At 42.3% G+C, this 27,904-nt stretch overlaps 5 protein-coding genes across 14 annotated transcripts in view; 2 read left to right on the top strand and 3 right to left on the bottom strand.

Annotated features, from left to right (window-relative positions):
• The window catches only part of LOC130688856 (sodium/potassium-transporting ATPase subunit alpha-B), a 40,690-nt gene that overhangs the window by 7,293 nt on the left and 5,493 nt on the right, over window positions 1-27,904 (top strand). For 3 of the 6 annotated variants that reach the window (XM_059497040.1, XM_059497039.1, XM_057511862.2), the window contains exons 1-7: window positions 15,433-15,503; window positions 24,807-24,887; window positions 25,117-25,269; window positions 25,895-26,098; window positions 26,202-26,568; window positions 26,658-27,125; window positions 27,202-27,816. In XM_059497040.1, coding sequence (XP_059353023.1) covers window positions 15,477-15,503; window positions 24,807-24,887; window positions 25,117-25,269; window positions 25,895-26,098; window positions 26,202-26,568; window positions 26,658-27,125; window positions 27,202-27,816 — 1,915 coding nt within the window. In that variant the 5' untranslated portion in view covers window positions 15,433-15,476. Of the gene's footprint in view, window positions 1-15,424; window positions 15,504-23,271; window positions 23,296-24,806; window positions 24,888-25,116; window positions 25,270-25,894; window positions 26,099-26,201; window positions 26,569-26,657; window positions 27,126-27,201; window positions 27,817-27,904 lie in introns of those variants that run through there. The other 3 variants (XM_059497043.1, XM_059497041.1, XM_059497042.1) reach the window with 3 other exon arrangements.
• Window positions 420-1,510, bottom strand: LOC130688894 (histidine-rich protein PFHRP-II-like). The gene is made up of 2 exons (XM_057511910.1): window positions 1,359-1,510; window positions 420-1,289 (listed from the first exon to the last, which is right to left on the bottom strand). The coding sequence occupies exons 1-2, from the start codon at window positions 1,380-1,382 to the stop codon at window positions 729-731; spliced, it is 585 nt and encodes a 194-aa protein (XP_057367893.1). The 5' UTR covers window positions 1,383-1,510; the 3' UTR covers window positions 420-728.
• LOC130688901 (DNA-directed RNA polymerases I, II, and III subunit RPABC3-like) lies at window positions 2,309-10,449 on the top strand. 2 transcript variants are annotated; one of them, XM_057511919.1, is made up of 4 exons: window positions 2,309-2,400; window positions 7,638-7,721; window positions 7,789-7,969; window positions 10,258-10,449. In XM_057511919.1, the coding sequence occupies exons 1-4, from the start codon at window positions 2,328-2,330 to the stop codon at window positions 10,373-10,375; spliced, it is 456 nt and encodes a 151-aa protein (XP_057367902.1). In that variant the 5' UTR covers window positions 2,309-2,327; the 3' UTR covers window positions 10,376-10,449. The 2 variants fall into 2 exon arrangements, with proteins under 2 accessions (XP_057367902.1, XP_059353035.1); XM_059497052.1 differs by lacking the exon at window positions 2,309-2,400 and adding an exon at window positions 5,569-6,147.
• The window catches only part of LOC130688887 (electron transfer flavoprotein subunit beta-like), a 71,063-nt gene continuing 53,665 nt past the window's right edge, over window positions 10,507-27,904 (bottom strand). Inside the window, exons 1-6 of one of the 2 annotated variants that reach the window (XM_057511902.2) lie at window positions 11,737-11,886; window positions 11,520-11,678; window positions 11,254-11,412; window positions 11,099-11,179; window positions 10,886-11,026; window positions 10,507-10,814 (exon numbers count right to left, since the gene is read on the bottom strand). In XM_057511902.2, the coding sequence (XP_057367885.1) occupies window positions 10,644-10,814; window positions 10,886-11,026; window positions 11,099-11,179; window positions 11,254-11,412; window positions 11,520-11,678; window positions 11,737-11,790 (765 nt within the window). In that variant the 5' untranslated portion in view covers window positions 11,791-11,886 and the 3' untranslated portion in view covers window positions 10,507-10,643. Of the gene's footprint in view, window positions 10,815-10,885; window positions 11,027-11,098; window positions 11,180-11,253; window positions 11,413-11,519; window positions 11,704-11,736; window positions 11,887-27,904 lie in introns of those variants that run through there. The other variant, XM_059497051.1, reaches the window with a different exon arrangement.
• On the bottom strand, window positions 12,034-13,876 carry LOC130688880 (persulfide dioxygenase ETHE1, mitochondrial-like). Of its 3 annotated transcripts, none has more exons than XM_057511894.2 (7): window positions 13,733-13,876; window positions 13,291-13,671; window positions 13,065-13,209; window positions 12,808-12,993; window positions 12,558-12,740; window positions 12,369-12,491; window positions 12,034-12,297 (listed from the first exon to the last, which is right to left on the bottom strand). In XM_057511894.2, exons 2-7 carry the CDS (start codon window positions 13,516-13,518, stop codon window positions 12,269-12,271), a joined length of 894 nt encoding a protein of 297 aa, XP_057367877.1. In that variant the 5' UTR covers window positions 13,519-13,671; window positions 13,733-13,876; the 3' UTR covers window positions 12,034-12,268. The 3 variants fall into 3 exon arrangements, with proteins under 3 accessions (XP_057367877.1, XP_059353033.1, XP_059353032.1); XM_059497050.1 differs by having other exon boundaries at window positions 13,291-13,562; window positions 13,733-13,838; XM_059497049.1 differs by lacking the exon at window positions 13,733-13,876 and having other exon boundaries at window positions 13,291-13,706.

Consider the following 27,904-nt stretch of genomic DNA (forward strand, 5'->3'; position numbering starts at 1 on the left):
ATTGACTAAGCTAAATTTTTGATCAGGGTTGCGAGCGCCCTGTGCCTGTGTGATTTTGCACATGACTCGCAAACTCACTCCATCCAACATGGATATTTATGTATTACGAGAAGGATTTTATTTCATTAACCTACCTGTGTTATATGTAACAAATTCTTGCCCCATCTGATTTTATCAAACGATTTGGATTGTGTACCTTTTGAGTTCTGGCGGCTTTATGCGATTAAGAATGATTTGTTATTGAGAAATTTACAAATTTGGCCACGTCACTCGCGTGTTTCCCAACCAACGCGCGATTAATGGACGTGGAAAGAATCTATTTCACCTCTAACGATTCTGATAGCTCCGAATTTATTGATTAACGGAGTGGTTTTTAGGTTTTTCCCAAGTATGACGCAAAAAAGATAAGGAACGAGACATTTGTGTGATACAGCATAGATTTTTTTTCGTCATGCTACAGTTGCAATTTTCACAAGTGATACTGAACAAAAAGACGTTTTCAAGCACTGGACAAAGGAAATTAGCATAGAGCTCTTCTATTAGAAAGAATTAAATCAGCCAATGGAAGTTCATAAAGGGATTTTTATCCTAAGGATAAATTTACACAGCCTTAATTTCCAACAAATGACTTTAACTATAAGGCTTAAACATGTCAATAAATACCAGGTGAAATACATAACTATTTAATGTTTCACCGACACATGTTCTGATACAGGATCAGTCATGTGTTAAGCGTGATGCTCTGCGTGATGTGCCGGTTCGGGTTTGGCGGCTTCCTCGTCATCGTCAGGTTCGGCCATCTTTTCAGCGTGATGTGCTGGTTCGAGTTTGGGGGCTTCAGCACCGTGTTCAGGTTCTTCATGATGAGAAACAGCCTTAGCTTCCACTGATTCAACTGACCGTTTGTTGGCGTGGTGTTCTGATTTTGGAGCTGACTCTCCGTGATGGATAGGCTTGGCTTCAGAAGATTCGTCATGCTTTTCAGCAGAATCATTTTCGTGTTTTTCGGCTGAATGCTCATCGTGCTTTTCGTTGGATCGTTTGCTGGCGTGGTGCTCTTTGGCGTCAGCTGAGTGTTCATGATGAGCGTCCTTATCGTTGGATGAGGTATGTTTCTCAGCAGAATGATCTTCATCCTTATCCGCTGATCGTCTGGCAGCATGGTGTTCTGCAGTATGGGCTGGTTCTTCATGATGGGCTGGCTTGTCGTCATGTTTCTCTGCAGAATGGTCTTCATGATCATTCACTTGGCTAGGTGCTGCTGCGGCCATCGCCACGACAATTAAAAGCTGTTCGATTTGGAAAGAAAAATTGTCATAAAGTAATTTGGCGATTTTTGAGAACGTTAAGTTACTTACGCAGATGATGGTTTTCTTCATCATTTTGGCTTGTAGAGGATAATATTGACAATGTCTTACTGGTAGAAGAAGCTGGATGAGTTTGATACTGCAAATAGTTGTGGAGGTTTTTATATACGAATCATTCAACTCATTGAAATTCTACGGCTGCCTCTTCTTTCAAATTTATACGCCACCTCGTGAAATTGATCTAGAAATTGGCATCGTCCACGCAGAAAATCTACCGTTTCTTGAGCAATATTAACTTCGGTTTGTTCTGGAATCGAACACGATGTCATAAGAGAAGGACGAGTATAACGAGATAAGAATGATTAATCTGCCAATCCCCGTGACATTAATCCTTTCATTTTGCCCAGATGGGATGCAAGACCTCGAATGACTCATAAAGTTCTGCGTACTTCACTACCTTAGCATATCAATGAGTGAAAGCACTTACCGTTTCTGACTCTAAATGAGCAAAACTTGCTATTTCAGATAGAATCGCCCTTGCCTCCATTACGTGCTCTAACTGTTCACTATCGATCAGATTAATTTCATCGCAAATTGTCCTTGGCCGTTTCCTAAAATCGTCTTGTTAATCTCGTTAGAGGCATAGCTTTAGTTGACCTAATTTGTATGGCGAATATATTAAAAACAGTCCAATCTAGAACCGGTCAGAATCCTTAGAAATTCAATTACGAAAAGTCAGCTGAGCATGCATGAAATCCGATTTGCACAGTGCCAGACGGAACAGTTTCCTACTTTGGTTTATTTCCCATTTTTATTTAATTTGCGTTCACGACAAAAAGGTTTTGTCTAAAAGAATATTATGATTCTTACTTTATACCCTCTGACTCTAAAAACAAAAAAAGCCAGCAAATGTGAAAAAACTGGGAATTTCGTTTGGCAACGTAGCGCCAAGCATGGTTAGCAGACGACACCGTATTACTTGAAAAAGTTTGTGAAAATTTTCTGTACAAGTTCGAAATCATGGCCGGTGTTTTGTTTGAAGATATTTTCGATATTAAGGACATTGATCCCGAAGGAAGGAAATTTGACAGAGGTAAGAAACCTTTCTTATCTGTTTTCCGTGATTGGGTTTTATTGTGATATTGGTTTTTAAAATGTTCTCCGATCTGGTCGCGATTTTGTACTCGTGGTTTTCAATGTCAGTATCTTTTCTCATGCTTCCCCAAACTCTTTAGTTTCTTGAGAGTAGTGCATGTCAATTTTGTCTAGATTTGTGTTATTATTCATTGTTGTTACAGAAATAGGGTTGGATTCCCTGTAACATTTAGCTTCAGAGATGATTAATTCTTATCTACATTAGTCATGCAATGGTATGGTTCTGTGCTGGTGGTAGAGTTAGGGCAATCTTGAGCTCTAACTGGTTTTTGCAACAACAAATTTACAAGAAGCAACAAGTACTTTAGAGCATCATTTCCCCCCCCCCCCTTTACTGGGTTGGTTACAAAGGGAAACACTGTTTCTTAACAGCTTATCAATATATCAGTATTTCATTGTGAGCAGAGGGAAAGCAAACCTTATTATTGGGGAGATTTCACTATTATGCTTTTGGGGAAAACTTCAAACGCTGTTTTCTTTTTTTTTTCTTTTTGAAAACTGGGTTGTAAATCTGGTCCCGCCATCTACTTGCGAAAGACGCGACTACCTTTCATTGGCATATGGCTACAAACTTGTGAAAACTGAGTGACGCACGCACAGCTTTGGTAACCAACGGTGATTGCCCTTTTTATGCCCTTCATCCATATGTGCGTAGAAGGTAACGGCATAAAAATTTTTACACTGAGAATGAACTATCGGATGTTGATTTTAAGCACCGAAAAAATTGAGAAGCTGCCTGACATCCAATGACGTCAGAACGAACCCGGACACCGTGCTCAAGGTGAAACCTTTTTCAGAACACGAGAAGTTTTGTTTCTTCCGAACTAGTCAAACTTGATGTCGTTCTCGCCTTGATTTTTATTACTGGGTTAACGAACATCGAAATGTAACGAACCGAACGAATTAAGAAGCTACGGTGGTGGCCTACGCCCATTTACGCCCATCAACAACTCCTTTTTCCAAGTTTGTTATTGTTGTTGAAGAAGAAGAGTATGCCTCTCAAAGGATAACCTGATAAGGAGAAAGAGTGTTCTCTATCGTTTTGATGAGCTATGAACTTGTATAAACCCAACCTTGTCCCTTTTGTTGCTTAATTGGATTTCGATCCATGGGGAACGCGATAGCCATTAGTTACATGAGACCTTTTGATGGTAAACAAGTAGTTATGGGCTTCATGGGTACAATGCGCCCATGTTTGTTTTGATAATAGCGACGTCGCCGACGTCGTAAGTAACCTTGACCTTTCCAGCTAACAGCCAGCTCCTTCTGCGTTTTCTCCCAGTGAAAAATCGATCGGCTGCAAGAAACGCCCAGCCAAGTCAAGATCCGACTCAAACTCTTCTCGTTTTCGCTCCGCTTCGCGTGTGTGTTTAACATCTTTCGCGATATGAAAAAGGGTTTAAAATCGTGAGATCCTCTTGTCAAAAGAGATGGAAAGAGAGAGCGACCCCGTATTTCCGTTCTGATAGACTCAATATTGACTCATAAATTCAATCCAACTACATTGTCGAATTGGGAAAGCGTATCGACCGGTCGTTTTCCATTCCCGCGTGACACGTCATCTTGGGGGACTGGGTGGGTACCAGTTATTTTCTCTCTGTTTTTCGTTTGGTCAGTCCGGTTATTGCGGGTCAATCCCGAAACAGTCGGCAGCCATTGCGGTGTGCGTCATCGGTGCGTGGGTGTCTCTTTGGGTCTTCCGCTCTCAACGTTTTTTGGTGGGCCGATTGTAATAACATATCGAATTGATTCTGCTCGTCTTTATTTTTGTGCACAAGTGGTTAACTCGTCAAATGCACTAGTGTCCTGAAATAGCGAAAAAAATGGCCGACCGTGAACCTGGTGTGAGGGCCAAACCCACCTGTCATTGGAATACTAGACTTCTTTCGGGATGGGAAATCGCAGAAGGATGCAAGGGAATGAAAACAACAACTAAATGTTACGCAAATATCACGGATGTGTTGCTAGCCGAGTGCAATGTCTTAAAGAAAAATTGATGGAAGGCCATCGGGGCGGAGACTTGCGTTTAAAAAACATTTTACGCCGTGCAAAAATGCTTACTTTGTCGCTGTTTTTTTTCCCTTTAAATATTAAATTCATACAAAAATTCTTGGGCCAATGTCCTCCCGAGGTCAATAACATCATCGACGAGAACCGGAAGATCTCTTTTTTTTTTTTAATCTTCTTTTCCTTTAAAATTATTTGGATTATTGCTGACGATCAAATCCAACAAGAATGGGCAAGTTGCCTGTACACGAGATAACAACACGCAACAAGGTGTTGTTGTGTGTATGTGATGCCACCTGGATTGTCCGTTTAAAAACGTCCAGTTATTTTTGCTGCGTGTCATTGCAATGAAACATGTTTTTTGTCTTTTTGCAATTTGCTTTACATGGCGAAGACGGAAGAAGAAGAATTTTGTTTGGCTTTTGTGGCAGTGTCATTGATTCTAGGTTGATGGCCGATTGTTGTTGTTGTTGTTGCCGTCGTGGTGGTGTGGGCCTGAGACGTCATTGGCCGTGTTGTGGGTGGAGTTTGAAATCGGCCAATTGGGGAAAATGAGAGAGAAGGGAACCAGAAAACCCACTGGGTTGCTGTGTTCGTGCGGGACACGTTGCACGTACACTATCCCTCCCACTTGCCACCTCCTGCCTCCTTTCACGTTCCCCATCTCGTCGACGGCGTGACGCAATCTCTCGTCCCCGAACGTCAGCGGCAGAGAGAGGGTGGTGGTGGGAGGCGGTAGATAGAAATGGCGCCGTGGCCCCGGCGGTTACGAAAAAAAATATAAGGAATAAAATAAAAGACAAACAAAACAAGAAAACGAGTCACGCTATGATTGCACACACACACACACACCAAGCCATTTCGCCATTTTCGAACCTCTCTCTTTTTCTCTCTGTGTGTGCGAGTGACTCAGGAGTTTTGGTTAGTCGTTGGCTGCGTGACTTTAGGTGCGGGAGTGCGCGGACAGAGTTCCTCCTAAAGTGATCACCTATTCACGCTCCCGTGTAACTACTACAACTGTTACTTTGTCCCCAGTGTCATTTAGATTTTTTTTTTTTTTTTTTTTGCGTTGACCGAGTGTTTCATTTCCTTCAAATTGGTTTTCATTTTTTGTTGTTTTTTACCTTCAGGATGAAAGTCGTTTTCAATTTGGTATCCAATCATTTCTGATTAATTTTGTTTTTGTTCGTTTTGAGAGGAGGGAGGATATTGACGGACCTGATAACAATTGCGTTCGTGAACAGGAGGACATTTGTGGGTGGGAGGGGGGCAGCGTTTGCGCCGTGTGCCCGATTGGGAGAAGGTGGAAATGATGACGACACGAGGATGGTGGAAAGGAGGGGGGATTCGGTGGGTGGATTGGGAAAGGGGGTCGTGAGAGATGGGAAGGGGGTTTCGCCGTCGTCGTCGTTGTTGTTGGGGCTTTCGCTAAAACTGCGCAGTTGGGCAACCGACTCGAACCTTCCTGGCTCCGACGTCGACGACGCCGCATCGCTTTGATATCTACTGTGCCTCTTTTATTGTTGTTCAATTTTTCGTTCAGCTACGCACACGCAAAAATTACGTAACGAAAAAAAACGCAAACAATGACAAAAGCAAAATCAAGAATAATTTGTGAAAAGACAAAAAAAAAGGACAGGATGACTTTCTGAACGTGTTGGAAATTCCCAAATTATGGGTAAGTCATTTGCGTTGTCTGTTGCGCAATTTTGTTTTGGTCAGTGCGTGAATGTCCGCATCTCGGCTCCCCTTTTTTGGACGCACATGACAAAAAAGGGCCAGCTTCAAAAAAATATGTACTTATTCTAAATAATAATGAAGCGTGTAAGACTTTGAAAGCCTGCAGGTATTCTCAACCGGAACTGGTTCAATGTCTTTGAGGATATAACCAAGGTCAATCGTGTTCCATTCACCGTCTTCTCTCTCTCTCTCTCTTTTCGCGGTGTGCGGCTGTGGTAGAATTATTTTTTTTTTTTTAAGTTCCTTCAGATTTTGTTTTTAAGCTGTTGCAAAACAATAATAACAATACGCTAGTGGCGCACTTGCGTGTTATTGTTGTTTTTTCTTTATTTTGGCCAAGGACGAGGTAAAACTGTTTGCGATGCCCAAATACTGCGCACTTGCGTCACTGCGCGCCCGCAAGATTTGAACTTTCCTTTTTGACGTTTGTTTTCTTCTTCAAAAGAAAGTTTTCAAATAATAAAAAGTGCAGAGCTTTCTCTCCATTTCGTTTCGTATGTGAAACGCTCTGCGAGTTGATTGGATTTTGTTTTGTTTTTTGTCGGAAGAAATCGCGCACCCAAGTGACATTGACCGCCATTTTTGAACGCTCCCGAAAATCTGATAAGTTTGGGTTGCCGTCTCCCTTGGCAACCAGCGAATTGCGTCAGTTTGTTTTCTTTTTCGTTATTGCGACGTTCCAAGTTCACCTGTGTCTATCTTGCATGTTGATAAACAGCCCGAGACAGGTGATGCTGACAACACGCATCCGGGATGGTACCAATTTTCTCTCTGTTGCGGGATTGATCCGATTTTTTTGTTTCGCACTGTTCCACGTGACCTTGTTTTGATATCGTGTGTGGCGTCGTTCCTGTTTCGCACGACGCCTTCCAGTTCCTTCCAAGGGATCGATACCCTCTTCCTCAGTCTACCCACTCACTCCAGTTTCTTTCCCCATCAGCGCTTTTCTTTTTGTTTTATTTTTTATACGTAACTGCGTTGCAAAAGATGGAACACAGAAAGGTCGAAAGGTCACGTTCGTTTTGCGCGCACGCGCATCACGGAAAAACAAGTGCGACTCTCTTTTACTTTAAAAGGCCTCTTGTGACGTCACTGCCCGCTGCAACGTTTGATTGAATTACCTACACTTCATTTCGACTTCCCGTTTTGCCGACACCTGGTGCTCATTATAGACAGTTTCGTGATAAGATTTCGTTTTTTTTTTATTCCACTCTGCCATTTCTTTAATCTCTACTACGCCATTAATGTCATGAAAGTAGCACCCCGACCCACTTTCCCTTCTTCCCTCATCAAATGGTAAAAGATATCGCCCGTTTACAATGTCCGTCTCATTAACTGGCATTTAGTTTGTTTTTCTATTGAATTTCTCTTTCTTGTTGTGATCTATTTAAATTTAATGTGTTTTGTCATTTGTTTTCTATTTAACAGTAAGCCGGCTGCATTGCGAAAGTGAATCGTTTAAAATGGATTTGATTCTGGACATCAATTCGTGGCTATTTCCGATGGATTTAGGTAAATGGTGCACTTCTTTTATTTGTCTTTTAAATTAAATTAAATATTATTTATTTTTAAAAAATAGGCGACAAGTTTCGACTGGTCTTGGCGACGACGTTGCGCGAAGATGGATGCTCGGATGCGGGCGAATGGGCGCCGCAAGATCAGGGCGCCCCATCTCGCGCCGACGCTTTCGAATACGTCATGTTTGGCAAGGTGTATCGCATTGAAGGTGACGAAGGATCGACGGAACCGTCATCACGATTGTAAGTTTTTCCCTTGATCCAATTTCACCTTTTTTCTTTTTGAAAAGCACCACATTTACGATCGCAAAAAAAAAAAGTGTGAAAATATTCCACTCCGGGACAGGGAACCACCCTGCGTTCGCTTGTTACCTTTAGAGCCAGGTGAACACAGCTGGTGGTATCTCAGTCCTTGTGATTTTGGAACGAATCGACTTTGTTGTTATTTTGTTGGCAATATGGAACAGAATTTCGGGTTGTTTTCTCTTTGCCGGTTAAAGAACAGAAAACAAAAATCTGTTGCTTTCGCTTAGTTACCGCCGGCATTCCGGCAAAGAAAAAGAAATTTCCGGATGGCGTTCTGCTATCCATTTTCTAAGATTGGCTTGTGACCGACATTCCTTTCCCATGAGGCGAAATACGTATAGCGATCCATTCCAGTGAAATGGCGAAACTTTGTCCTACTACCAACCGTTCCCTGGAAACATAAATATTGAAAAGCGTCATTGAACGGGTTCTCTTGGATTCCCCGAATCGGCCTTTGACACGCCCCCTTCCGCGAAAATTTTCTCTTTCCCTATAGTTTACACAAACAAACGTACGTGATTGACAGGCTCTTGCTAGATGTTGTTGCTGCATCCGGCATATCGTCGTCTGAATTCCGAGTTCTTTTTTTTTTTTTTTTTTTTTTTTTTTTTTTTTTTTACGGAAATAGCGCCGTAGGGTAGATAGATCTTTTTTTTTTTTTTTTTGTTTTTTAAACAAAACGTCTTTTTGAAATTTCGCAATGGTGGGAGATCGACGGCCTTAGAGGCCCACATCTCTGCCCACCGACTATATAAAAGCAAGCTAGGTAGAAGAAGGTTAGGCCCACTTGAAATTCGACCTTTAACCTGGACGGTGCTGAGAAGAGGCGTCCTCTCCGGAGCTAATATCCTGCGCTAGAAAAGAAGATCGAAATCCAAGCTTATTTTTATTTATTTCGGAAAAATTGCATTTTTAAAAATTCAATGTTGTGTGTGGGTTACTTGATTTTTCATTTGTTGTGGCTCGTATTGCACAAATTGATTGGATTTTGTTGGTTTGCGTCCCTTCTTTTGACAGTCCACTTTCTGTCTGGAGTCCGTACCAGTGGTGCGTTTGCCTTTAGCTATTACGTAATCGGGGTAAATGCATTCTTCTGGTATCGTCACTCTTGTCAGTCATCACGTCCTCACTCATTTTAAATTTGATTTTATGCAATTTCCTATTTTCCTATCCACGTTTTTTGTTATTGGCAGAAGAAACGGAATAAATTATGAAAAGCAGTACAAATCGTTGTATTCGAAAGGTGTTGAGCGTAACACATAAAACCAGATAAAACTATAATCGCACGGTTGCGATAGCGGAATAAGTCAGTTTCAGGGAAACACAATGTCGTTTGTAGTCGATAGCGTCAGATGGTCAGCAGTCTGTGCATATCAGCCCATAAATCTTGACGCAATTGTAGTTGGTAGAACTGCGTTTCCGTAAAAATGGACGTTCCGAGTTGAACGTTCGTTAAGCCCTATAATTTCAGAAGACGAAATAGAGAAAAATGCAGAGAAATCACGTATAATTGAATACGTAGAAAAGTTCATAGAAAAGTCATTTTAGCCATCGCCATGGCTAAAATTCGCAAACTATGAATACGGTTGCTATAAGCGCAGAGTTCATGAGGAAAAGATTTTGCGAAATACAAAAGAGGCTTAAAACCAATTAAGAAAAAGACCCCGTCGTTGAATTTTGTTTTCCGACGAAGAAGCAACGTTTCCCTTTCCGCGAATGTTATTAATTTTTTCGTCAAGGCGAAGAGGTCGAAGAATCCGATGCTATTTTCGTCGACCCGTCGATTCAGAGGAAATTCCCATGGCAGGAACCCATTTGGCGACGTACGTTAAATACGCCTAGTGTACGACATATCATTTTCCTTCTTTTTTTTTTTTTGCACATTGCGATACGTTCTGAATATAAAAGGCTCCATCAAATTGAATCTAGATCACAGTCAAGTGTCTTCCTCTCATTAGGAAAGAGCTAGAAGTTGAACAGGTGTCTCCAGTGATAAGAGAAACTAAGGGAAAAGAAAAATGGTGTCCCGGCTGTTGGCAGTGTGGTTAGCTGGTTGTGAGATATTGTTACGACTCCACAGCCACTATCCAAACTGTCCACTGTCGGTTGACGCAATATTCAACCTCGATTAATCGTAGCTATTTCGATGTCTCCATTGTTTTCCCTTTGTTGTTTAAAAATAGTGTTTTTATGTTTTAAAAGTTGATGCTTATTTATTCGTATAGATCGGCCTACGCTTCGTATGGCGGTTTGCTGATGCGGCTGCAAGGCGACGCCAACAATTTGCACGGGTTCGAAGTGGATCAGCAAATCTACTTGTTGATTAAGAAACTCGCATTTTAAAAACATTATTATATGAATGCAGTTACACTGCTGTGTATACTGATGCATTGTAATACACGTGAATTTTGTAACAATGTCGAGGTCTGACGACTAGCCTATTTCGATGGACTGGCAAAAAATATTTGAGGACGTAAGTATAATAAGGTCTTGTATTCTTTTCCGTTATAACATTCTTTCGAACACAATTTGCATTGATAAAGCAGAACTACAACAGAAACCAGTCATATTGAGGTTTCTTCGGATGTTTTTCATTGCAATTCCTGCAAATTTAGGCGTGACCAAGGGCTTTCAGTTTCTCTATCACGGCGTCCACATTCTCGACCTTGGCGCCGGCTTGTCGTACGGGTGGTTCCTCGACCGTGACTACTTGAATTCGGGGGCTAACGTCGACGCCTAAATCTTTAGGCGCCATTTTTTTTATGGGCTTTTTCTTGGCTTTCTAAAAGAGAAAAGAAATTAAACCTACTAAGTAAAAGCGAGGGCATCTGCGTTTTTTAAAACAATTTATACCATGATGTTAGGAAGGGTAGCGTAGCGCGGCTCATTGAGACGCAAGTCGGCACTGACGACCGATGGTAGTTTCACCTTAATTGTTTCGAGGCCTCCGTCAATCTCACGTACCACCTGCAAGCTGCCATCCTTGGCTTCAATCTGAATAGCAAAACACGATTCTCAAAATAGTGGTGTCGGACAGCTGAATATCTAAATGCAACAAAAGACAACCTTGGAAGCAGAAGTAGCCTGTGGCCAATTTAGCAGAGCAGCTGTCATTTGGGCTGTTTGGTTACAGTCATCATCAATAGCCTGTCAATCAAAGGCACCAAGTGTGCTTAGTAGTGTTATCATTAAAAAAAAATACAAAGTGTAATGGGTCAGACCTGTTTCCCAACAATTATTAGGTCAATCTGCTCATCTTTTGCCAGTTTAGCCAACATTTTAGAAATGTGCAATGGCTGCAGTGTTTCATACTCTGGCCCTGAAACTTCAACGTGAATTCCCCTGTCCGCTCCCATTGCGAGAGCGGTCCTGAGTGTTTCCTGTAACACAGGAAAAACCAGTCACAAAAATCAGTTCAGGATACAACAAGATAAGCAAGTCGGTGCCAAGCTTATGTAATGGAAAAGAAAGTTGATAAAATGCCAACCTGGCATTGAGTTGGACCACAGGAGAAAGCTACGATTTCTTTGGCAACCTTCTTTTCTTTCATGCGTACAGCTTCCTCAATTGCAATCTCGTCAAACGGGTTCATAGAGTGCTTCACTCCTTCGGTGATGACTCCAGATTTGTCAGGTTTAACACGGATCTGCAAAGGTAATATCATTTTCTTACTTGCTACTGTAGCGATAATTAGAATATAATACCTTAACAGCATAGTCAATAACACGTTTACAACCAACCAAGACGCGAAGAGACATCCTTACAAAAAATCACTTATTAGTAAGACAGAATATCACGAAACGGCAATAAAGTGCAGAAGACGTTAGACTAGTAAGGTCATCTAGCGGCGCAAACTTTTTTGACAGCGTTGCAAGATAATTGGACGAATGAGCTCGTGACTGTTGGGATTGGGAATCGGAGCGCCGGTTTCTTTATTTATGATTGACTGATAAAAGTTGGACGGAAATTTAGGCAAGGGTTTCAAAGAAATAGCGTATCGCTGTTTTTTGATTAACTTTTATTGAAAATTCTCAAGGCATACAGACAATGTGAAATAGAAATAAGGAAATAATGGGGCTGTTTTCACTGTATAATGTTTTCAGATTCCCAAGTAATATTGGTTTAAACATGTAATAGCAAATCATGTTGACACAATGGATGTGGAAAGAAAAAGCGCTGCTCAGAAGATCAAATTTTCCAGTTCATCAGGTGACAGATTCATCCATCAGGACATTTTTACTTAAAACTGTCTGGCAGGGAATGTTCTATGGAATACGGGAAATTTTTCTTATTATTTCAGTTTACTTGATTAAGCTAAATTTCTATAAATATATACCCATTTGGTTATCGGTGGCGTGGGCCAAATTCAAGGTTTTCATGATTTGAATGAATTCTTCTCGGCTTTTCGTCAATCGGGGATTGTAACGTTTTTCTTCGTAAACGGTTGTGACCGTTCGACCTTAAAGGGAAAGTAGTTTTTGAATCGGAGAAAGAAATCATTTTCTATGTTCTCCCATTTTCGTACCTCTGTAGTCGTGACCTGGGTAGAGCCTGTGTGTGTTTGGCAGTGAGAAAATCTGGTTAAAAATTGACATATATAAAGTCTCCGGGTCTCCTTGGTCGAAATCAGTTCGGCCGCATCCTCTTATCAGTAAAGTGTCCCCGGTAAACGCCACTCCCTCTTCGTGACATACGTAAGTCACGCAACCTGTAACAACAAACATACACCTTTTAGATATACATTGTGCTTAAAACAACCATGTTCGGTCATTTACAGTTCGTATGTCCTGGTGTTGCTCGTACTTCTAGATTAAGTCGGCCAAACTTAATGATATCGCCATGGCGTACTAAGATATCCGCGGTCGCCCCACTGGCAGCAGAAATGGCAGTTTTGCATGATGGAAGGTACTTCTTCAGCTTTTGGACGGTAGTCGTATGATCGGAGTGCATATGGGTACTTACTGCATATAGTAAATATAGGAACAATAGACTGTTGAATGCTTAGACCTAATTATTTGTCTGAATCTCATACAAGCATATCTGATGTTAAGGCCCAATTCCTTAACAATTTCTAGGTCTCTGTCGACAAGCTGGATGACAGGATCAATGACCACAGCATCTTTTGTAAATGCATCAGCAAGGAGGTAAGTGTATGTGCAACTTTCCCTATCAAACAGCTATAAAAATGTGGCAGCAGAAAGCAAAATGTATTATTAAAGACTTTGTGCAAAAGCAGCAACTGAAAAATTTGTTCTTGCCTGACGAAGAAAGAAATGTTCTGAATGAGGTTGTCTTTCGATGTGAGTACTGAAACTCCTGCATAATTGATTTACAGGCAAATATTTCCCAATTGATACACTGGCATTGGTTGTAGATGATTTGGTGGAATTAAATGCCCAGCTGGACAAGTTGAAACAAGAAGACGTTTGCCTGCTGAGGCGTACATTCCTTACACCGAATCGGAGAGTCCTCCAAAAAAGCGTCATTGGAGAGGTGGTTTCGGTTACACTGTTCCAGAAGGATTGATGAACTAAATCAGAAAGTCTCTGTTCAGCTGTGGTGTTGTGTTGTTTTGATTATAGAAAAAACGATAGCGCCTGTAATTCAAGCTGAATTGACCTTCGACAGATGACAGTTACCTAATACAATATTAAATCATTTTAAAACGAACGCCACTTGAAGAAAAATTGTGAATTATACCTCAATTTTGAAAAGTCACGTAACACCCAAACTCACGAGGGTTACTTGATCTCGGCGGTCTATGACACCTTTGCAAAGTACCCTTCAATGGGTTTAAATGGAATTTCTAGTTCTACCGCTAGAAGGAGACTGTTGAGACCTTTTAGCAAGTAAGTGAACTGGTACAAAATTGTTGATTTGGCTATTAAAACTAAATTCTTTATTTAAACAGAAAACCTATGAACTTACTAGAAAATTAATAATCGAGTGAAAGATCTTTGTACCCAAAGGAAGTCTCGTCAATGTTTTGGCAGGTTTCATTCCAGGTTAGCCACTTAGGAATGAGACTGGTGTCGCCGTTACACACTATATATTCGAGGAAGCAATCTTGTAAAGGATATTGCGATTTGTGTTGCTGCCTCTGCCATCATATAACTAACAAAATAATAAAAGAATCAAACCGAAGACCATTCCTTGCATAGTAAAGAAAAGATGCCCTTTATATATTCGTCCTTGTGCCGGCAGTTTGTTTATTCTAGCAAAAACGTCCTCGTTTTAGTCCTTCCCCCAACGAAACGGAATCCAACTTTCCAGCTTTTACGGAAGAATGAAAACGAGCTATGGCTGAGCCGACCATCCCTGCCGCCTTGTATGTTGAGGAACGGGTAAGGTTAATCGATGGACGACGACGATCCGGCCGGGAGACGATCAATAATTTCGGCACGAGGCTATTCACGCCGGGTGAACTCTCGATGCCATATCTAACGGCAGGGATCGAGAACCCCGCCATGTGCATTCGCCGTGTTCTTTTTCTCCTTCGTGTTGAGGCTCAGCATATCGTGTATGGTGTATCGGCTTGGCGCCATGAAGTACTATTGACGTCATCGATGGCTGGGTGAATAGCTCCGTTATACGGAAATGAGATCTTCAAGAAGGGGATTTCGGACAGGTTCATAACTTTTAGCACGTCTCTGCCATCTTCTTAGATTCCCTTTTGTGATGATGTCGTTACGGTCTTCTGCGTCGTCTGCTTTCTTCTCGATCGCAAAACGTCCACGCAACGACTGGCTGAGAAATGAATGCCATTTGCATCTTAATTAGATGCTTTCGTTATGCAGGCGTTATGAATGTCATCTTTCATTATATCGTGGGGCTTTTTACATTCAGAATCGTGCTTTACTGAAGGGTACGAAATCAACGAGACGACGAGGATTATCGTGCCGACTAATCATGGCAGAGTACGAGAATTCCCGTTCATTTTGTACGATCCAGTCGAGCGAGCATTCCGACATCGAGGAGGCCCTAGCGATGCTCAACTATTGATTAAGTGCTCTCTGCATCTGCAGCCTACTAGTATGTTATGTACCGTGTCGTCGGCCCTGAAAGTATTGCCTCCCTCTGTTGACAATAGACAGACACAGCAGAAAACACCCGCATTCATGGCCATGAAATACTATACTGCCGAACACAATTGTGAACCCAACTCGTATCTTCTTTTTGTTATGAAATCTCTCAATAAACATTGTGACCATTAACTTCTTTATTTGTTTTTTCTTTGTCTTTTTTTTTTTAAATTCGGATATTTGCTTTCATTTTTTTGTTTTTTTTTTACCCCGGAGTGGAAATCAATTTTGGTTGCCAAGGGTAACCGGGTCTCCCTAAGGCGAGCGAATGGCGCGCGCGCCAAAAAACATAAACCCTCTGACGAGCGTATAGGTGGAACAATTGCATCGAACCGGCACCGTTGCACAAGTCGTTTCCAAAGATGGCCTCCAAGGGAAGGATGGAAGATGTAAGTCCCTCTTCGATTTATTTGATTTTCATTAGATCTTTTTGATTCTGTACTTTGTGCGATTTTTGTTACGTGTAGTCCTCAATTAAGTGCATCGGTTTGAACGAATTCCCAAATTTTTGACGCCTTGTTTGTGCCTCGAAAAATGACAATTGTATAGGTAGGATAGGCAGTGCATACCCTTTCTTACCTAGGTATGTTTTTTGAAAAAAAAAAAGAGAAGCTTTTTCGGTAGGGGATACAGGAATTTAGCTTCGGGCTGTTTGGTACCAACGCCCTGTTTTTTGTTTAGATTTTTGTCGTCTCTCCACGCACGTTTGGCCTGTGCTTTTCAACCATTTTTATTTCATTTCCTTGATCATTTGTTGGGGAAATATTACTCTTCTTGATGATCTGCATATTTTATTCTCTCTCGTAACATTGCGTATTTTGAAGCAACTGCTTAAACAAGTTTCTCGTTTTGTTACGTACGTTCTGGCATCGAAACTCAGAAAATGATCTGCCTATCATCATGTTCAGCGAATGTGATTAAGAGCATCGTCAGTTAGAGCCAGGCAGAGCGCGAAACACGACACATAATGAAAAGGTGTGATTGGTCTCCGTCCCATTTCGACTCGATGGAGCGTTTGATTCGAAACGTCGTTATTGTCTTGTCGCCAGTGCCTTCCTTTTTCCATGTATTGATTCGTTCGTGGGGTAATAATCATAGTAGAACCCCCCCCCCCCCTCCCCGTCCTAAAAGCAAGCAAAACCGGGATAAAAGCAGCACTAGATAATGCGATTCCCCGTCACCGTCGTCAGGCCATGATTACGTCATTTCTAATACGCGTATCGATTCTGGGCGAGTTTATTATTGTGTATTATCCGTGCCAACGTTTGTTAGATGTTCTCGCCCACTTAAGAAAAAGGAAACTAAAAAGGGTTGCGTGAAATTGAAAAAAAAAAAAAAAAAAAAAAAAAACTATATCGATTCATTATTTCGTATTCGCCTATTACGTTGATCACGCTAAAAAAACAAATCCGAGAACAGATCCCTCGCTTTAGATCGTTACGTTCAACGGGGAGGGCTTCTCCATGTCTCCTGTTTTCACCTTCTTTTCGTCTCACGCCCCCCCCCCCCCCCCCAACATTTTTTTTTTATTATTCCATTGTTAAGCCGTGCAGGATGGCAAAGCAAAAAAGAAGTCTGTCCTTTTGAAGCCAATGGCCTGTCTGTAACATGTCCGATGTCTCAAATAGAGTCTAGTAGTAGTAGTACTATTGATCGCGTACGGAAAAACGAAAAAGAGAGCCTCTAGTTTTTTTGTTTTTTTTTTTCTTCTTTCTTTTACTTTTCTTTTTTATTTTTGGTGAAATGAGAAAAGACTAGACTCTCTTGTGGACGGAGCGCATGTTGTTGTCTGCAGACTCTGGCGCGCCGTCGCCGCTACCGTTGACCTTTTCCGTTTTTCTCGGTTTGACTCGGCTCGTATTGATCGTTTCGAGGGAGAAGGTACATACGCACAGACGGTGTAGGCAAATAAATGTCGACTTGGTTGAGCAGCTCCTCTTTCGTTCCACAATCGTCGTCACCTTTTTCTTTGCAAAGATTCGATGCGAATTGGAACTTGTTTTTTTTTTTTTTTATTTGAACGAAATAATTTGACACGATACCATCTCGTGTTTGACGTCTCCGAATTCTCCGTGCTTTCTGTCGTGAATGAGGGTCGCACCTGGAACTCGTGTGGAGACATGACACACACGTGATCAACGGGGGGAAAGGAAATAGGGTAGTCTGAAAATGCTCGTTCCGCTGGAATAAATCACAACGGTTCTCTTTTCCACCACCATCTTCTTCTTCTTTTCTCTGGAGGATGTTCGTTTTTTGGCACTCAATTCTGAAATGTCTAAACTTAGATCTCAGCCCGTTACGCTAGACAGTAGTCTTATCGAGTTTGTCGATCGTCATCACAAGATCGAGGTGCATCCCATTTTTTCTTCTTCTTTTCTTAAAGGTCAGTCGAAGATCAAATTGAGATTTGTCGTCTCTTCTCTCGTAGACACGCGTCCGCAGCAATTGTTCTGTATGGAATATAGAGACATTTCACACGATCGTGACCTCATTTGCCTAATTCTAACGTAGCTCTACTACTTCAAAGCCTCTTTCGTACAGAGGAGAAAAAAAGAAGAAAAGAAATAGAAGATCTTGCTTATCTTTTTCAGCAATGTCTCCCATCTTTCTTGGGGTGGTTTTCATTTTCTTCCTGGAATTGATTTCCAGCTGAAATATTTGTGTTGGAAAATTCCCTCGACCATTTACTCCAAAAGAGAGGAATGATAGGACACCTACACACCCTTTTAATCCTCCCCTCTCTACAAGAAGTAGCAACGTTTCGAAACCATCCCGAATGGGTCTATTAATGTTCTTCTGTAAGTCTCTACGTCGCCAAAGCTATTTCCATATCGTTGACCTCAAAAACAAAAAAAATAAATCCCTCTTGTCTTTTTGTTTTTAAGGGCTCTTAATTCTTTTTCTTCTGTTATATCCTGGACAGGCTAAATAACCTATCTCGTCTGACCTATCAGTAGACATTCCCCTCTCCACCCCAAAGTTGATTGGTGTCCTCCAACATCACATCTCGGAGATTAAAAATGTTTGTTTTTCTATGAAAAATAGTAATCTCTTTTTTAATTAAGAAAAAAACAATCATTAAATGAATAAAGGGAAAGGCTTCTTTTTTTTATTTTTATACATAAGTCAAACAAATCAGAAGCTTGCGTTGCGTAATGTCTTTGGGGCCGTTTTTGCGGGGCGGCCAAGGACTTTTTGTTTATATTTTTGAAGTAGACCCTTTTCTTTCTTTTTTTTTTTTATGTTTCTCCTCGCCTTTGTTAGACCTTATGTTGTCCAACTGGTAAGATTTGTGTGTTGTTTGAAACGGACGAGAAAAGGAAAAGGAGGGGACGAGAAAACAAATCCTGCCCAGTTTATAAGAAGAAGGGGGAAGAGAAAGCGATCCTTAAAATCTACATAGATACAACACAGTTGGCAACAGACTTGCGTTTGATGCACTTGAAAAGAAAAAAAAAAAGAAAACGGAACTCGTGTTATTTTTTTCTGGGGAGGGCCTGTAATCTTCTGCCATTGTTGTACATGGAACATGACAAAGATGACGGATTAAAGAGCAATCGTATAATATGGCCGTTACGTCTCACGCTATTTTTTTTTTTTTTTTTTTGCGTCGTGTGACATTGTCCTGATTGGATTAAAAGCTGGACCCGGAGTCAAACTGGAATAGGGAGAAAAATAAGGGGGGGAGTGGACGATAATCAAATCGTCTTTAATTTTGTTTTTTTTTCTCCATGACGAGAAAGTGAGGAGAGATAATGGGGATGGAAGAGATTCCGTTGCGGACCCCACGTACCGCGTCTGGCGCCGCTCGTGTCAGATTTCATCATCTCATTCGAAGAGCCAAACGTTTGCCGAAAGTTTGCGATCTGCAAATTGACTGCCAACGCCCACCTTGTTTTCCGTGGTCAAAAAGTCCGATCGATTAGCGTCCAAATTGGATTCCGTTTCACTTTTTTTTTTTTTTTATTTTATTTTGGGAGGCCCCGGCCATTTGTATCGATGGATGCCATTCGTATGCCAGGCGCTTGCGTTCCGCACGAACTTTTGCAGACATTTTTTGCGGGTATAGAAAGAGGAATTAAAAAAAAATAATAATAAAAGAAAAGGAGGAAATCGATAAGATATTTAAGAGTTGAATGCGACTGCGGTGGGGTCATTGATTAAAAATTAGTGGGAGGGGGTATGGAGTCGACCGGGGCAATTTCGAACATCGGAGGACTTTGGTAACTAATGGCCATCATGGCCGGACTCATCAGACATCGATCCGCGTGAGTAGGAGGAGTCTAGGGTCGCCGTAAAACATCCCGCCCAGCATGTTTGGGAGGAGTGTGGATGCGCCGAAGGGTTTCCTCTTCGTCTCTCTCTCTCTCTCTTACCATCCTGTGTCTTTAATGCAACGCGGAATGAGCTACTGGACATGTGTAACATTAAATGTCATATTCCTGGCTATCCAGGAAAAAAAAAAAAAAAACATTTTCATGCGTGTAATCGATCCCCGTTTTCTCCCGGCAATTCAGCCGTGTGTGTGTGTGTGTGTGGCTGGACTGGCGTGAAATAGGAAACGACTGGGCAAAAATGGTAGCGACGCTGGGGCGCTTCGGGGATGGGCTCATTTCGATTTATTTTTTTTTTTTGCGTGCACGTGAATCTGTGACGGATGAAGGAGCATCTTCTTTTCTTTTATTTGACGAATGAAGAGTCCTCTCCCACCAATGTCACAGACTGGGCGAGAATGATGGGCTGGTAGGATAGCACTTGAAAAGAAAAAAGAAAAACTCTTTATTGCATTTCGTATTGTCTACAGTGCTCGTGTTCAGTCTAGAAACCCTCTCGCTGTATGTGTGCCCCTCCTATTTTCACGAAAGCTCCTCCCTACACCGTCGTGTGTGTAGTGAATTATTACGCTTTTTTTTTTTTTTTTGCCATGCTTGCACATACCGTGCGCGCGTGTGTCGTGTGCAGAGACGCCACGAAAAGCCGAGAAGGATCAATAAAAACCTTTTTGGCCACTCTTCTATTTTCTCTTGTCTGATATGTGCGAAGGTTCTCGTTCCATCCGGTAGGATCCAGAGGCTTTCCCATTTTTTTTTGTTGGAGTAGAAGAAAGACGGAAGGCAAAAAAAAAAAAGAATGGAAATGAAGCCCGCGTCGATTGATGTCGTCGATATTGGCGAGGGGAGGGGGGGGGATGCAGAAGACACTACTGCTATTTAGACTAGCTGCCGCACATTCAATTTTTTTTTTTTTCTTCTTCTTTTGATTATCGCTTATTAGATTTTTGCTTCCTTTTTTTTCCATTCGCTGCATCTTCCATTTCCGTTGTGGATGGATAGAAAAATTGGGATTGTCACACGGATCCTATTTTGTTTTTCATGTTGTCGGCATAGCGGCCGGTCCATGTGTCCTACGACATTAATTTTTTTTTAAATGGGCATTTTTGCGCTTGTTTCGTAGGAAATATTCACGAGAAATCTTTTGACGTCACATGGGGCTGAACGCCAATCTGTCAAAGCTTATCCTCAAGTTTTTTCTTCTTTTGCTTGTAGTTGATTTGGGATTTTTTTTTTCAATCTCTTTAGCAGCTGGATCCCATCGGATAACACACAAGAAAAAAAAAAAAAGACCGGAAGCTTTTCTTTTTTTTTTTTTTTGTCCCCAGGAAGGAAAAGAAAAAAAAGGGGGGGGGGGGGTAGGGAATTGAAGCTCAAGCATGTCTTTTATATCATCTCTGTATCTAAGCGAAGTTTCTATACGGAAATCCATTTTGGATGTAAAGGGGGAAATAGCATCGTGATGTGAACTGATCTTTTGTGTGCGTCGTGTGTTTGATCCGCACTCGATGCGCGATTTTTCTGAGCGTGAAAAATAGAAAAAACAACATCGAAATTCTAGGATGGCGAAGCGTCTGGTCTCTAGATGGCGTCTACTAACACTGGGCTTTGCGTCCAATAAAAAAAAAAAAATGCTGATTTTCTGTGTTATAGAGTACGAGGATCGCGAAATTCGGGATTTTTTTTTTCAACTTGATCCAATCAGCTAGAAACCTGACAATCGCATTTGCCTCCCCCCTTTTTTTTTTTTTTTTCCTCCACCCAGCACCTCGTAAGGCGCTCTGTTCCGCTGGCGCTGAAAGTGATTATGTCTAGCAATAGGAAAGAAGGAGAACGAAACAATCGATTATGGCCAGACGGATGGAGATAATAAAGGGGGCATCGAGCTCTTGGCTTCCTATTTCGGATTGATTCCGTCTGTTTTTCTCCGGCTCCGTGCTTTTCTATTATTCCGCGTGTCTCTTGTGTGACATAACATTATAGCGTGTAACCATCGCGAGAGTAAAAACCGATCTTTTCCTCTTTTTCAGTTCTTGTGTGCAGCCAATTCTATTAAAGAGATGGCAAGGTTTTCTTATTCTTTTTTTTTTTTTTTTTTTTCGTGCAAGATTTATTTTGAAAATAAAATAAAATAAAACAAAATAAAGCCCCACCCACACGGCCGTTTGCTTTGAGAGGATTCTTTTGCCACTAGTACTCGCCCAACTATTGAACAAATTGGAATTGAGCCAACGGGGTCCCCATCGATCGCATTTCGAATTTTCTTTCAACCAACAATGAATAATAGTTCCCCCTTTTTTTTTTCTTTTTTTTTTTTTATTTGCTTATCGCTTACACTGCAAACTGGGAAGAGATCTCTTTTGTTCACAATTTGTTTAGTTGCGTGTGTTTGCTTGTCTCATTTTTTCTTTTTTTTTATCGGCGACATCTTGTCATCCGCGATTCTGAAAGCCAAACGGGAGTAAGAAAGAAAAACACAAAAATTGATCAAGAAAAACAAAAAAAAGCTAAAAACGTGTGTTTAGTTTGCAACATTGCAAGAAGAGCAGCTGCAGCAACTTGAGACTGTATGATTATTACGTCTCTTTTATACGTCAGTCCATATTTTATTTATTTATTTATTATCGAGCTGTGGCGTGCCGTTAGAGTAGTGTCGTTCCGACTAGATATCCACATTTTTCTTTTGTTATCTTTCCGAGTGCATTTGTTTTTTTGTTTTTTTGTTTTCTTGGGGGGTAGAGGGAGAGAATACGGAAGGAAAAGAATTTTTTTTTTTTCTTTTTTGCAGCCGTCGAAAACGGAAATAATAAGCGAAACGATGCATCTGTGTGTGTATGTACTGCCAGCAGTGGTGGGAAGGGACTATTAATAAACTCCCAGTTGCTCTTTTATTTCATCATCCGGCCTTTCGCTTTTTGTAAGGCTATCGCGTGAAAAAAAAAAAAAAAAAAAAAAGGAAAGCGTAGCGGAATAAGAGAAAAGAAAAATGTCATTTTTTTATTTGTTTTGATCCGCCGAGACTATTTCATCTTGTTACATTGCGCGCATCTATATGCAAAGGATGACAAAAGAAGGATGATTTATTTATCCATTTTGCGTCAGTCGTCTGTTGCTAGGGCCAAACGGAAATGTCCCATTTCTGGCGTTCGCACATTTTGTTCCGCTTTCTTCTTCTTCTTCATCGTCCTCAAGTAAAATGTGTAAATCTTGTTTTGTTTTTTTTTTTTTTTTTTCCCAAAAGAAAAAAAAAAAAAAAAAAAAAAGACGACGGTGGCGCAGCCTGGCGTGCAATTTTGTCGCGTTTCTTTTGCGGACCGAGCGTGCGCAAAAACAAACTGCGGGAGGAGTTCTACCCGATAGCCGGGCCCAAGGGGTGGGAGGGAACTAAGAGAGGGTGGGGGGGGGGACAAAATTGAGACAGAAAAAAGGACGGGCAAAGTCGGTTAGTCGTGCCGGAGTCGTCTGCTCGGCCAGTTGTCCGTCGAGTCCGTTTTTATTTTTTGAGAAGAAAAAAAGAAAAGAAAAAGAAGAAAAAAGGACATTTTTCTAATTTAAAAACAAAAAACACATCTGGCACGGCCTTTTTTTTTTTTCATCTTCTTCGTGAATTTTGTGCGTGTGTGTATGTGTGTGTTTGTGTTCCGACAGGAAAGAATTAATTTTCGTTTGTCTGCGATACATTAAGAGTCGAATTAATTCGCTTAAAAATAAAAAGGAATACCCAAATTTAAAACAAGCGTTGTGACGGTGTGGTGGGTGGTGCCTTCTAGTAGAAAGAATTTCAAACAGAACGCGTTGCCTCGTACAAAATTTCGGTGTTGATATCGTCTAATTACCAGTCATGACTGAGGTTAGTAATAATTAGATTTCCTGTTGGGAACCCCATGATGTTTTATCCCCCCCCCCTCCCCCTTTTTTTCTGATTTATTTTGCTATTCGTGAGTTTGCGTGCACCTTATCACTCACGAACGATCATCCCTTTCGTTTTTTCAAACCCCATTTTTTTTCCACCTCCCTTTTTTTTTATTTTTTATTTTTTTTTTTTTTTTTTTTTTTTTAAATGGTATCTCAACGTCACCACCCGAATGTGAAGGTTCTGATCATTGTTCGGGAAATCTCCATGGATACGCGGCGGGTCATCGTGACGTTAGCGTTGTTCAATAGTTAGTTTGCGTGTGTGTCTTACACACAGTAGCGAGGGTATGTAACGTTGTACGGTTGTTTGGTACGCACGGTGCAGTGAAACTGAAACTCCTCAAACTACATTGTATAAGTATAATCATACCATTTTCTATGGCTTCCCCTCCCTCCTTTTTTCTTTTTCTTTTTCTTTTTCTCGTACCGCTAAAGGACGAGAAGGAAATAACGATCCATTCGCTGCACCAACGGGCAAATCGATTGAGGGCAGGCCACACTGCGGGAGACGAGTTTGACTGCGTGCGTGTCACATATGAAGCACGTCGATGACGTTTGCCATCTATTTGCAGCGACGACAAGTTTCTGACAATGTCCAATCGAAAAAACGTCCATCACCGCTAGAATAACAAAGAAGGTTCGCTTAATGAGCGGTGCGGACCCACTTTCATGTTCGCCCACCACTCTGCGTGTTTTCTTTGAGCGTTGATTTACGGCGTTTGAAGTGTCACATTAGTTTAAGGACAGGTGTCGCCGCCGCGTCGGGTTTTTGTTCTTTGAACGTCTCGTTGAGGGACAAGTGGACGATCATTTGTTCAAAAGTATTTCTCTTTTTTGTTTTGTACTGACGCAACATTTTTTTTGGTTTTTTTTTGGTTTTTTGTCCTTTTATGTGTTCTTGCGTAAAAACAAACGAACCCGCAAGAAGAAAAGTCTAAAGATAGGATTCCGGTTGCGCCAGCCGGCCCAGCTGTGCACTCCCGATTTTGTTGGCATCGATTTCCAGTACTCAAAATGTGACGCTCCTTGTATTTATATCCACCGGCGTCGGTTGTACTACATCCGAACCGCCATTTTCACATCCGTTTTTTTTTTCCCCCAGCATTTCACGCTCGTTTAGTTTTCCCCGTACGTCATTGCGGTACATTTCACGCGATTCACGCAAAAAAAAAAAAGAATGTCGTGATAGTTTAGTTCAATTTTTTTTTTGTTTTTGTCCACTATCCGCCATTTAAAATGACGCAATCGAACCAATTCCTAGTTACACCTGGAATGCTGCCATCAATTATGTTTGACGTTGTGCATGTTTCATTATTATTTTTTGTTTTTTAGCTTGAAAACCTTTTAATTTTGTTATGTCTAATTTTTTTTTTTTTGTATTATGATTTGCCTGCCCTGCCCTGCCTGCGCCCTTTCATGATTTGCCCTGCATTTGCATACGTTTAGTACGGTCGTGCGGATTCGTACCGGACGGCTACCACAGCCACCTTACCCGACGACTGTCTTCGTGCCGATGGTGTTGCCAAGGTAATGTTTTACTCGACCATTTCCCCAATGTCTGCACCCCCCTCTCTCTCTCTCTCTCCCCGGCCCTCTTACGTACTTTGTGACCACGTATACACGGTTGCATTGCTGGCAAATGGAGTTCGAAATGTTTCCCCCAAAAGAACTGATTTTTCTATTGCGTTGGTCACGTGTGAAAATCGAATTCGCGTTGATGTTTATTAAAAATTAACGTTGCTTTCATTTGTCACAGTATCGGCGAAAGGATGCGGCGCCTAGCGCTGGCAAGAAGGCGGCCAAGAAGGGCCAGAAAGACCTGAACGAGTTGAAGCAAGAGTTGGACATTGACGACCACAAGATCCCCATCGAGGAGCTCTACCAACGACTGGGCACCAATCCCGAAACGGTGAGTTTTTTTCTTTCTCTCCCCCCCCCCCCCCCCACAACGTCTTTTTTTTTCTCTCTCTTTCGATTCATTCGGTACACCGATGGATGTTCGAGGTACAAGACGAGCAAATGACATGCATCAACATTAATATTTTATTGCTTTCTTTTGCACACCCACACTTCCGGCAGCATGTATGATGCAGTGGGTGTGCAAGTTCGCGGCAACTCTGGGCTTCCTTTTCGGATCGATGAATTAAGTCCCCCCTTTTTATGTATCGTCTTGCTCGTTTTTCTAGACGTCAGGGAGAGGGGGGGGGGCGTCAACAAAAGAAGCGACGCTTCTTGGGTTGCCATGTCGACCCCAGTTTGCCAGGACGTCGAGCGCTTATCTTTTTATTATTTTTTTTTCCCGTGTCCGGCACAAAACACGCGCATATGATGCGCGCGTCGTGTGTGTGTGTGTTTGTTCTTATTAGCAACGTTAACAAGATTGAAGAGAAAAGAGAATCTATTTTCGTAATGGCGGCGTAAAGAAAGCCTTACTTACAAAACGCAAACATTTTTTTTTTTTTGCTGCGTTGAGATGATGGTCGTTTGTGCTTTTTTTTTTTTTTTTTAATGATTGTGGCGTGTGAAAAATGTAGGGCTTGACTGTAGCGCAAGCCAAGGCCATTTTCGAACGCGACGGCCCCAACGCCCTGACGCCGCCCAAAACGACGCCGGAATGGGTGAAATTCTGCAAGAACCTTTTCGGCGGATTCTCCATGCTGCTCTGGGTCGGCGCCATCCTCTGCTTCGTCGCCTACTCGATCGAAGTCAGCACCGAAGAGGACGTGCTCGGCGACAACGTACGTTTCCTTCCCATTATTATTATAATTTTTTTTTCTAATTTCATTGTACGTCGCATTTTGAATGTTTTAAAATTTCTCAAAATTTTTGGCGGGGATGTAGTTGTACTTGGGCATCGTGTTGACGGCCGTCGTCGTCGTCACGGGCGTCTTCTCGTACTACCAGGAGAGCAAGAGCAACAAGATCATGGAGTCGTTCAAGAACATGGTGCCGCAGTACGCCGTGGTGGTGCGCGAGGGCCTTAAGCAAACGATGAAGGCCGAGGAGATCTGCATCGGCGACATCGTCGAGGTGAAATTCGGCGACCGCATCCCGGCCGACGTCCGCATCATCGAGGCTCGCATGTTCAAGGTGGACAACTCGTCGCTGACGGGCGAGTCGGAGCCGCAGAGCCGCAACTCCGAGTTCACCAACGAGAATCCGCTCGAGACCAAGAACTTGGCTTTCTTCTCCACCAACGCCGTCGAAGGTATCAATCATTTGCAATAATTTAAAACGAATTCAAATGAAGGATGATTCAATTTAAATCAATCGATCAATCAATAAATAAACAAATAGGAACCGCTCGCGCTATCGTCATTAGCATCGGTGACAACACGGTGATGGGTCGCATCGCCGGATTGGCTTCCGGACTCGACACTGGAGAGACGCCCATTGCCCGCGAGATTGCCCACTTTATCCACCTCATCACGGGCGTGGCCGTTTTCCTCGGTGTTACCTTCTTCATCATCGCCCTGGCTCTCGGCTACCAGTGGCTCGACGCCGTCATCTTCTTGATCGGTATCATTGTGGCCAACGTGCCCGAAGGTCTCCTCGCCACTGTCACCGTTTGCCTGACGCTGACGGCCAAGCGCATGGCCAAGAAGAACTGCCTTGTCAAGAACTTGGAGGCTGTCGAAACCCTCGGTTCAACCTCAACCATCTGCTCAGACAAGACTGGAACCTTGACCCAAAACCGGATGACTGTTGCTCATATGTGGTTCGACGGACAAATCATCGAGGCCGACACGACTGAAGACCAGTCTGGTTAGTTTCATCTAATTTGAATTTGAATTTGAATTTGAATTGAATAGAAAATGAAAATGAAAATGAAAATGCGCAGGAGCCCAATACGACAAGACGAGCGTCGGCTGGAAGGCCCTGTCCCGCGTTGCCGGACTTTGCAGTCGAGCCGAATTCAAGCCCGGCCAGGATAACATCCCGATTTTGAAGCGCGAAGTGAACGGCGACGCGTCTGAAGCCGCTTTGCTCAAGTGCATTGAGCTGGCGACGGGCGAGGCGATGGCCATCCGCGCCCGCAACAAGAAGGTCTGCGAAGTCCCTTTCAACTCTACCAACAAGTACCAAGTGTCGCTCCACGAGAACGAGGACAAGAACGACGGCCGTTACTTCCTGGCCATGAAGGGAGCGCCCGAACGGATCCTCGACGTCTGCTCGACCATCTTCATCAACGGGGTGGAGAAGCCACTCGACAACGAGATGAAAGACGCTTTCAACATGGCCTACATGGAGCTGGGCGGTCTCGGCGAGCGAGTCCTCGGCTTTTGCGACACCTACCTGCCGCTGGACAAGTACCCCAAGGGCTACTCTTTCAACGCCGACGACCCCAACTTCCCCTTGACTGGACTCCGTTTCGTTGGTCTCATGTCGATGATCGATCCTCCCCGCGCTGCTGTCCCCGACGCCGTCGCCAAGTGCCGTTCTGCTGGTATCAAAGGTAAACCCCCCTTCCTTTTTATTTTTATTTTTATTTTTTTTTGTTGTGCGTCTTGGCCGTCCCGCACCCCTTGACGATGTCATTAATT

The sequence above is a fragment of the Daphnia carinata genome, chromosome 9 (assembly GCF_022539665.2).
Source record: "Daphnia carinata strain CSIRO-1 chromosome 9, CSIRO_AGI_Dcar_HiC_V3, whole genome shotgun sequence".
NCBI classification, from domain to species: domain Eukaryota; kingdom Metazoa; phylum Arthropoda; class Branchiopoda; order Diplostraca; family Daphniidae; genus Daphnia; species Daphnia carinata.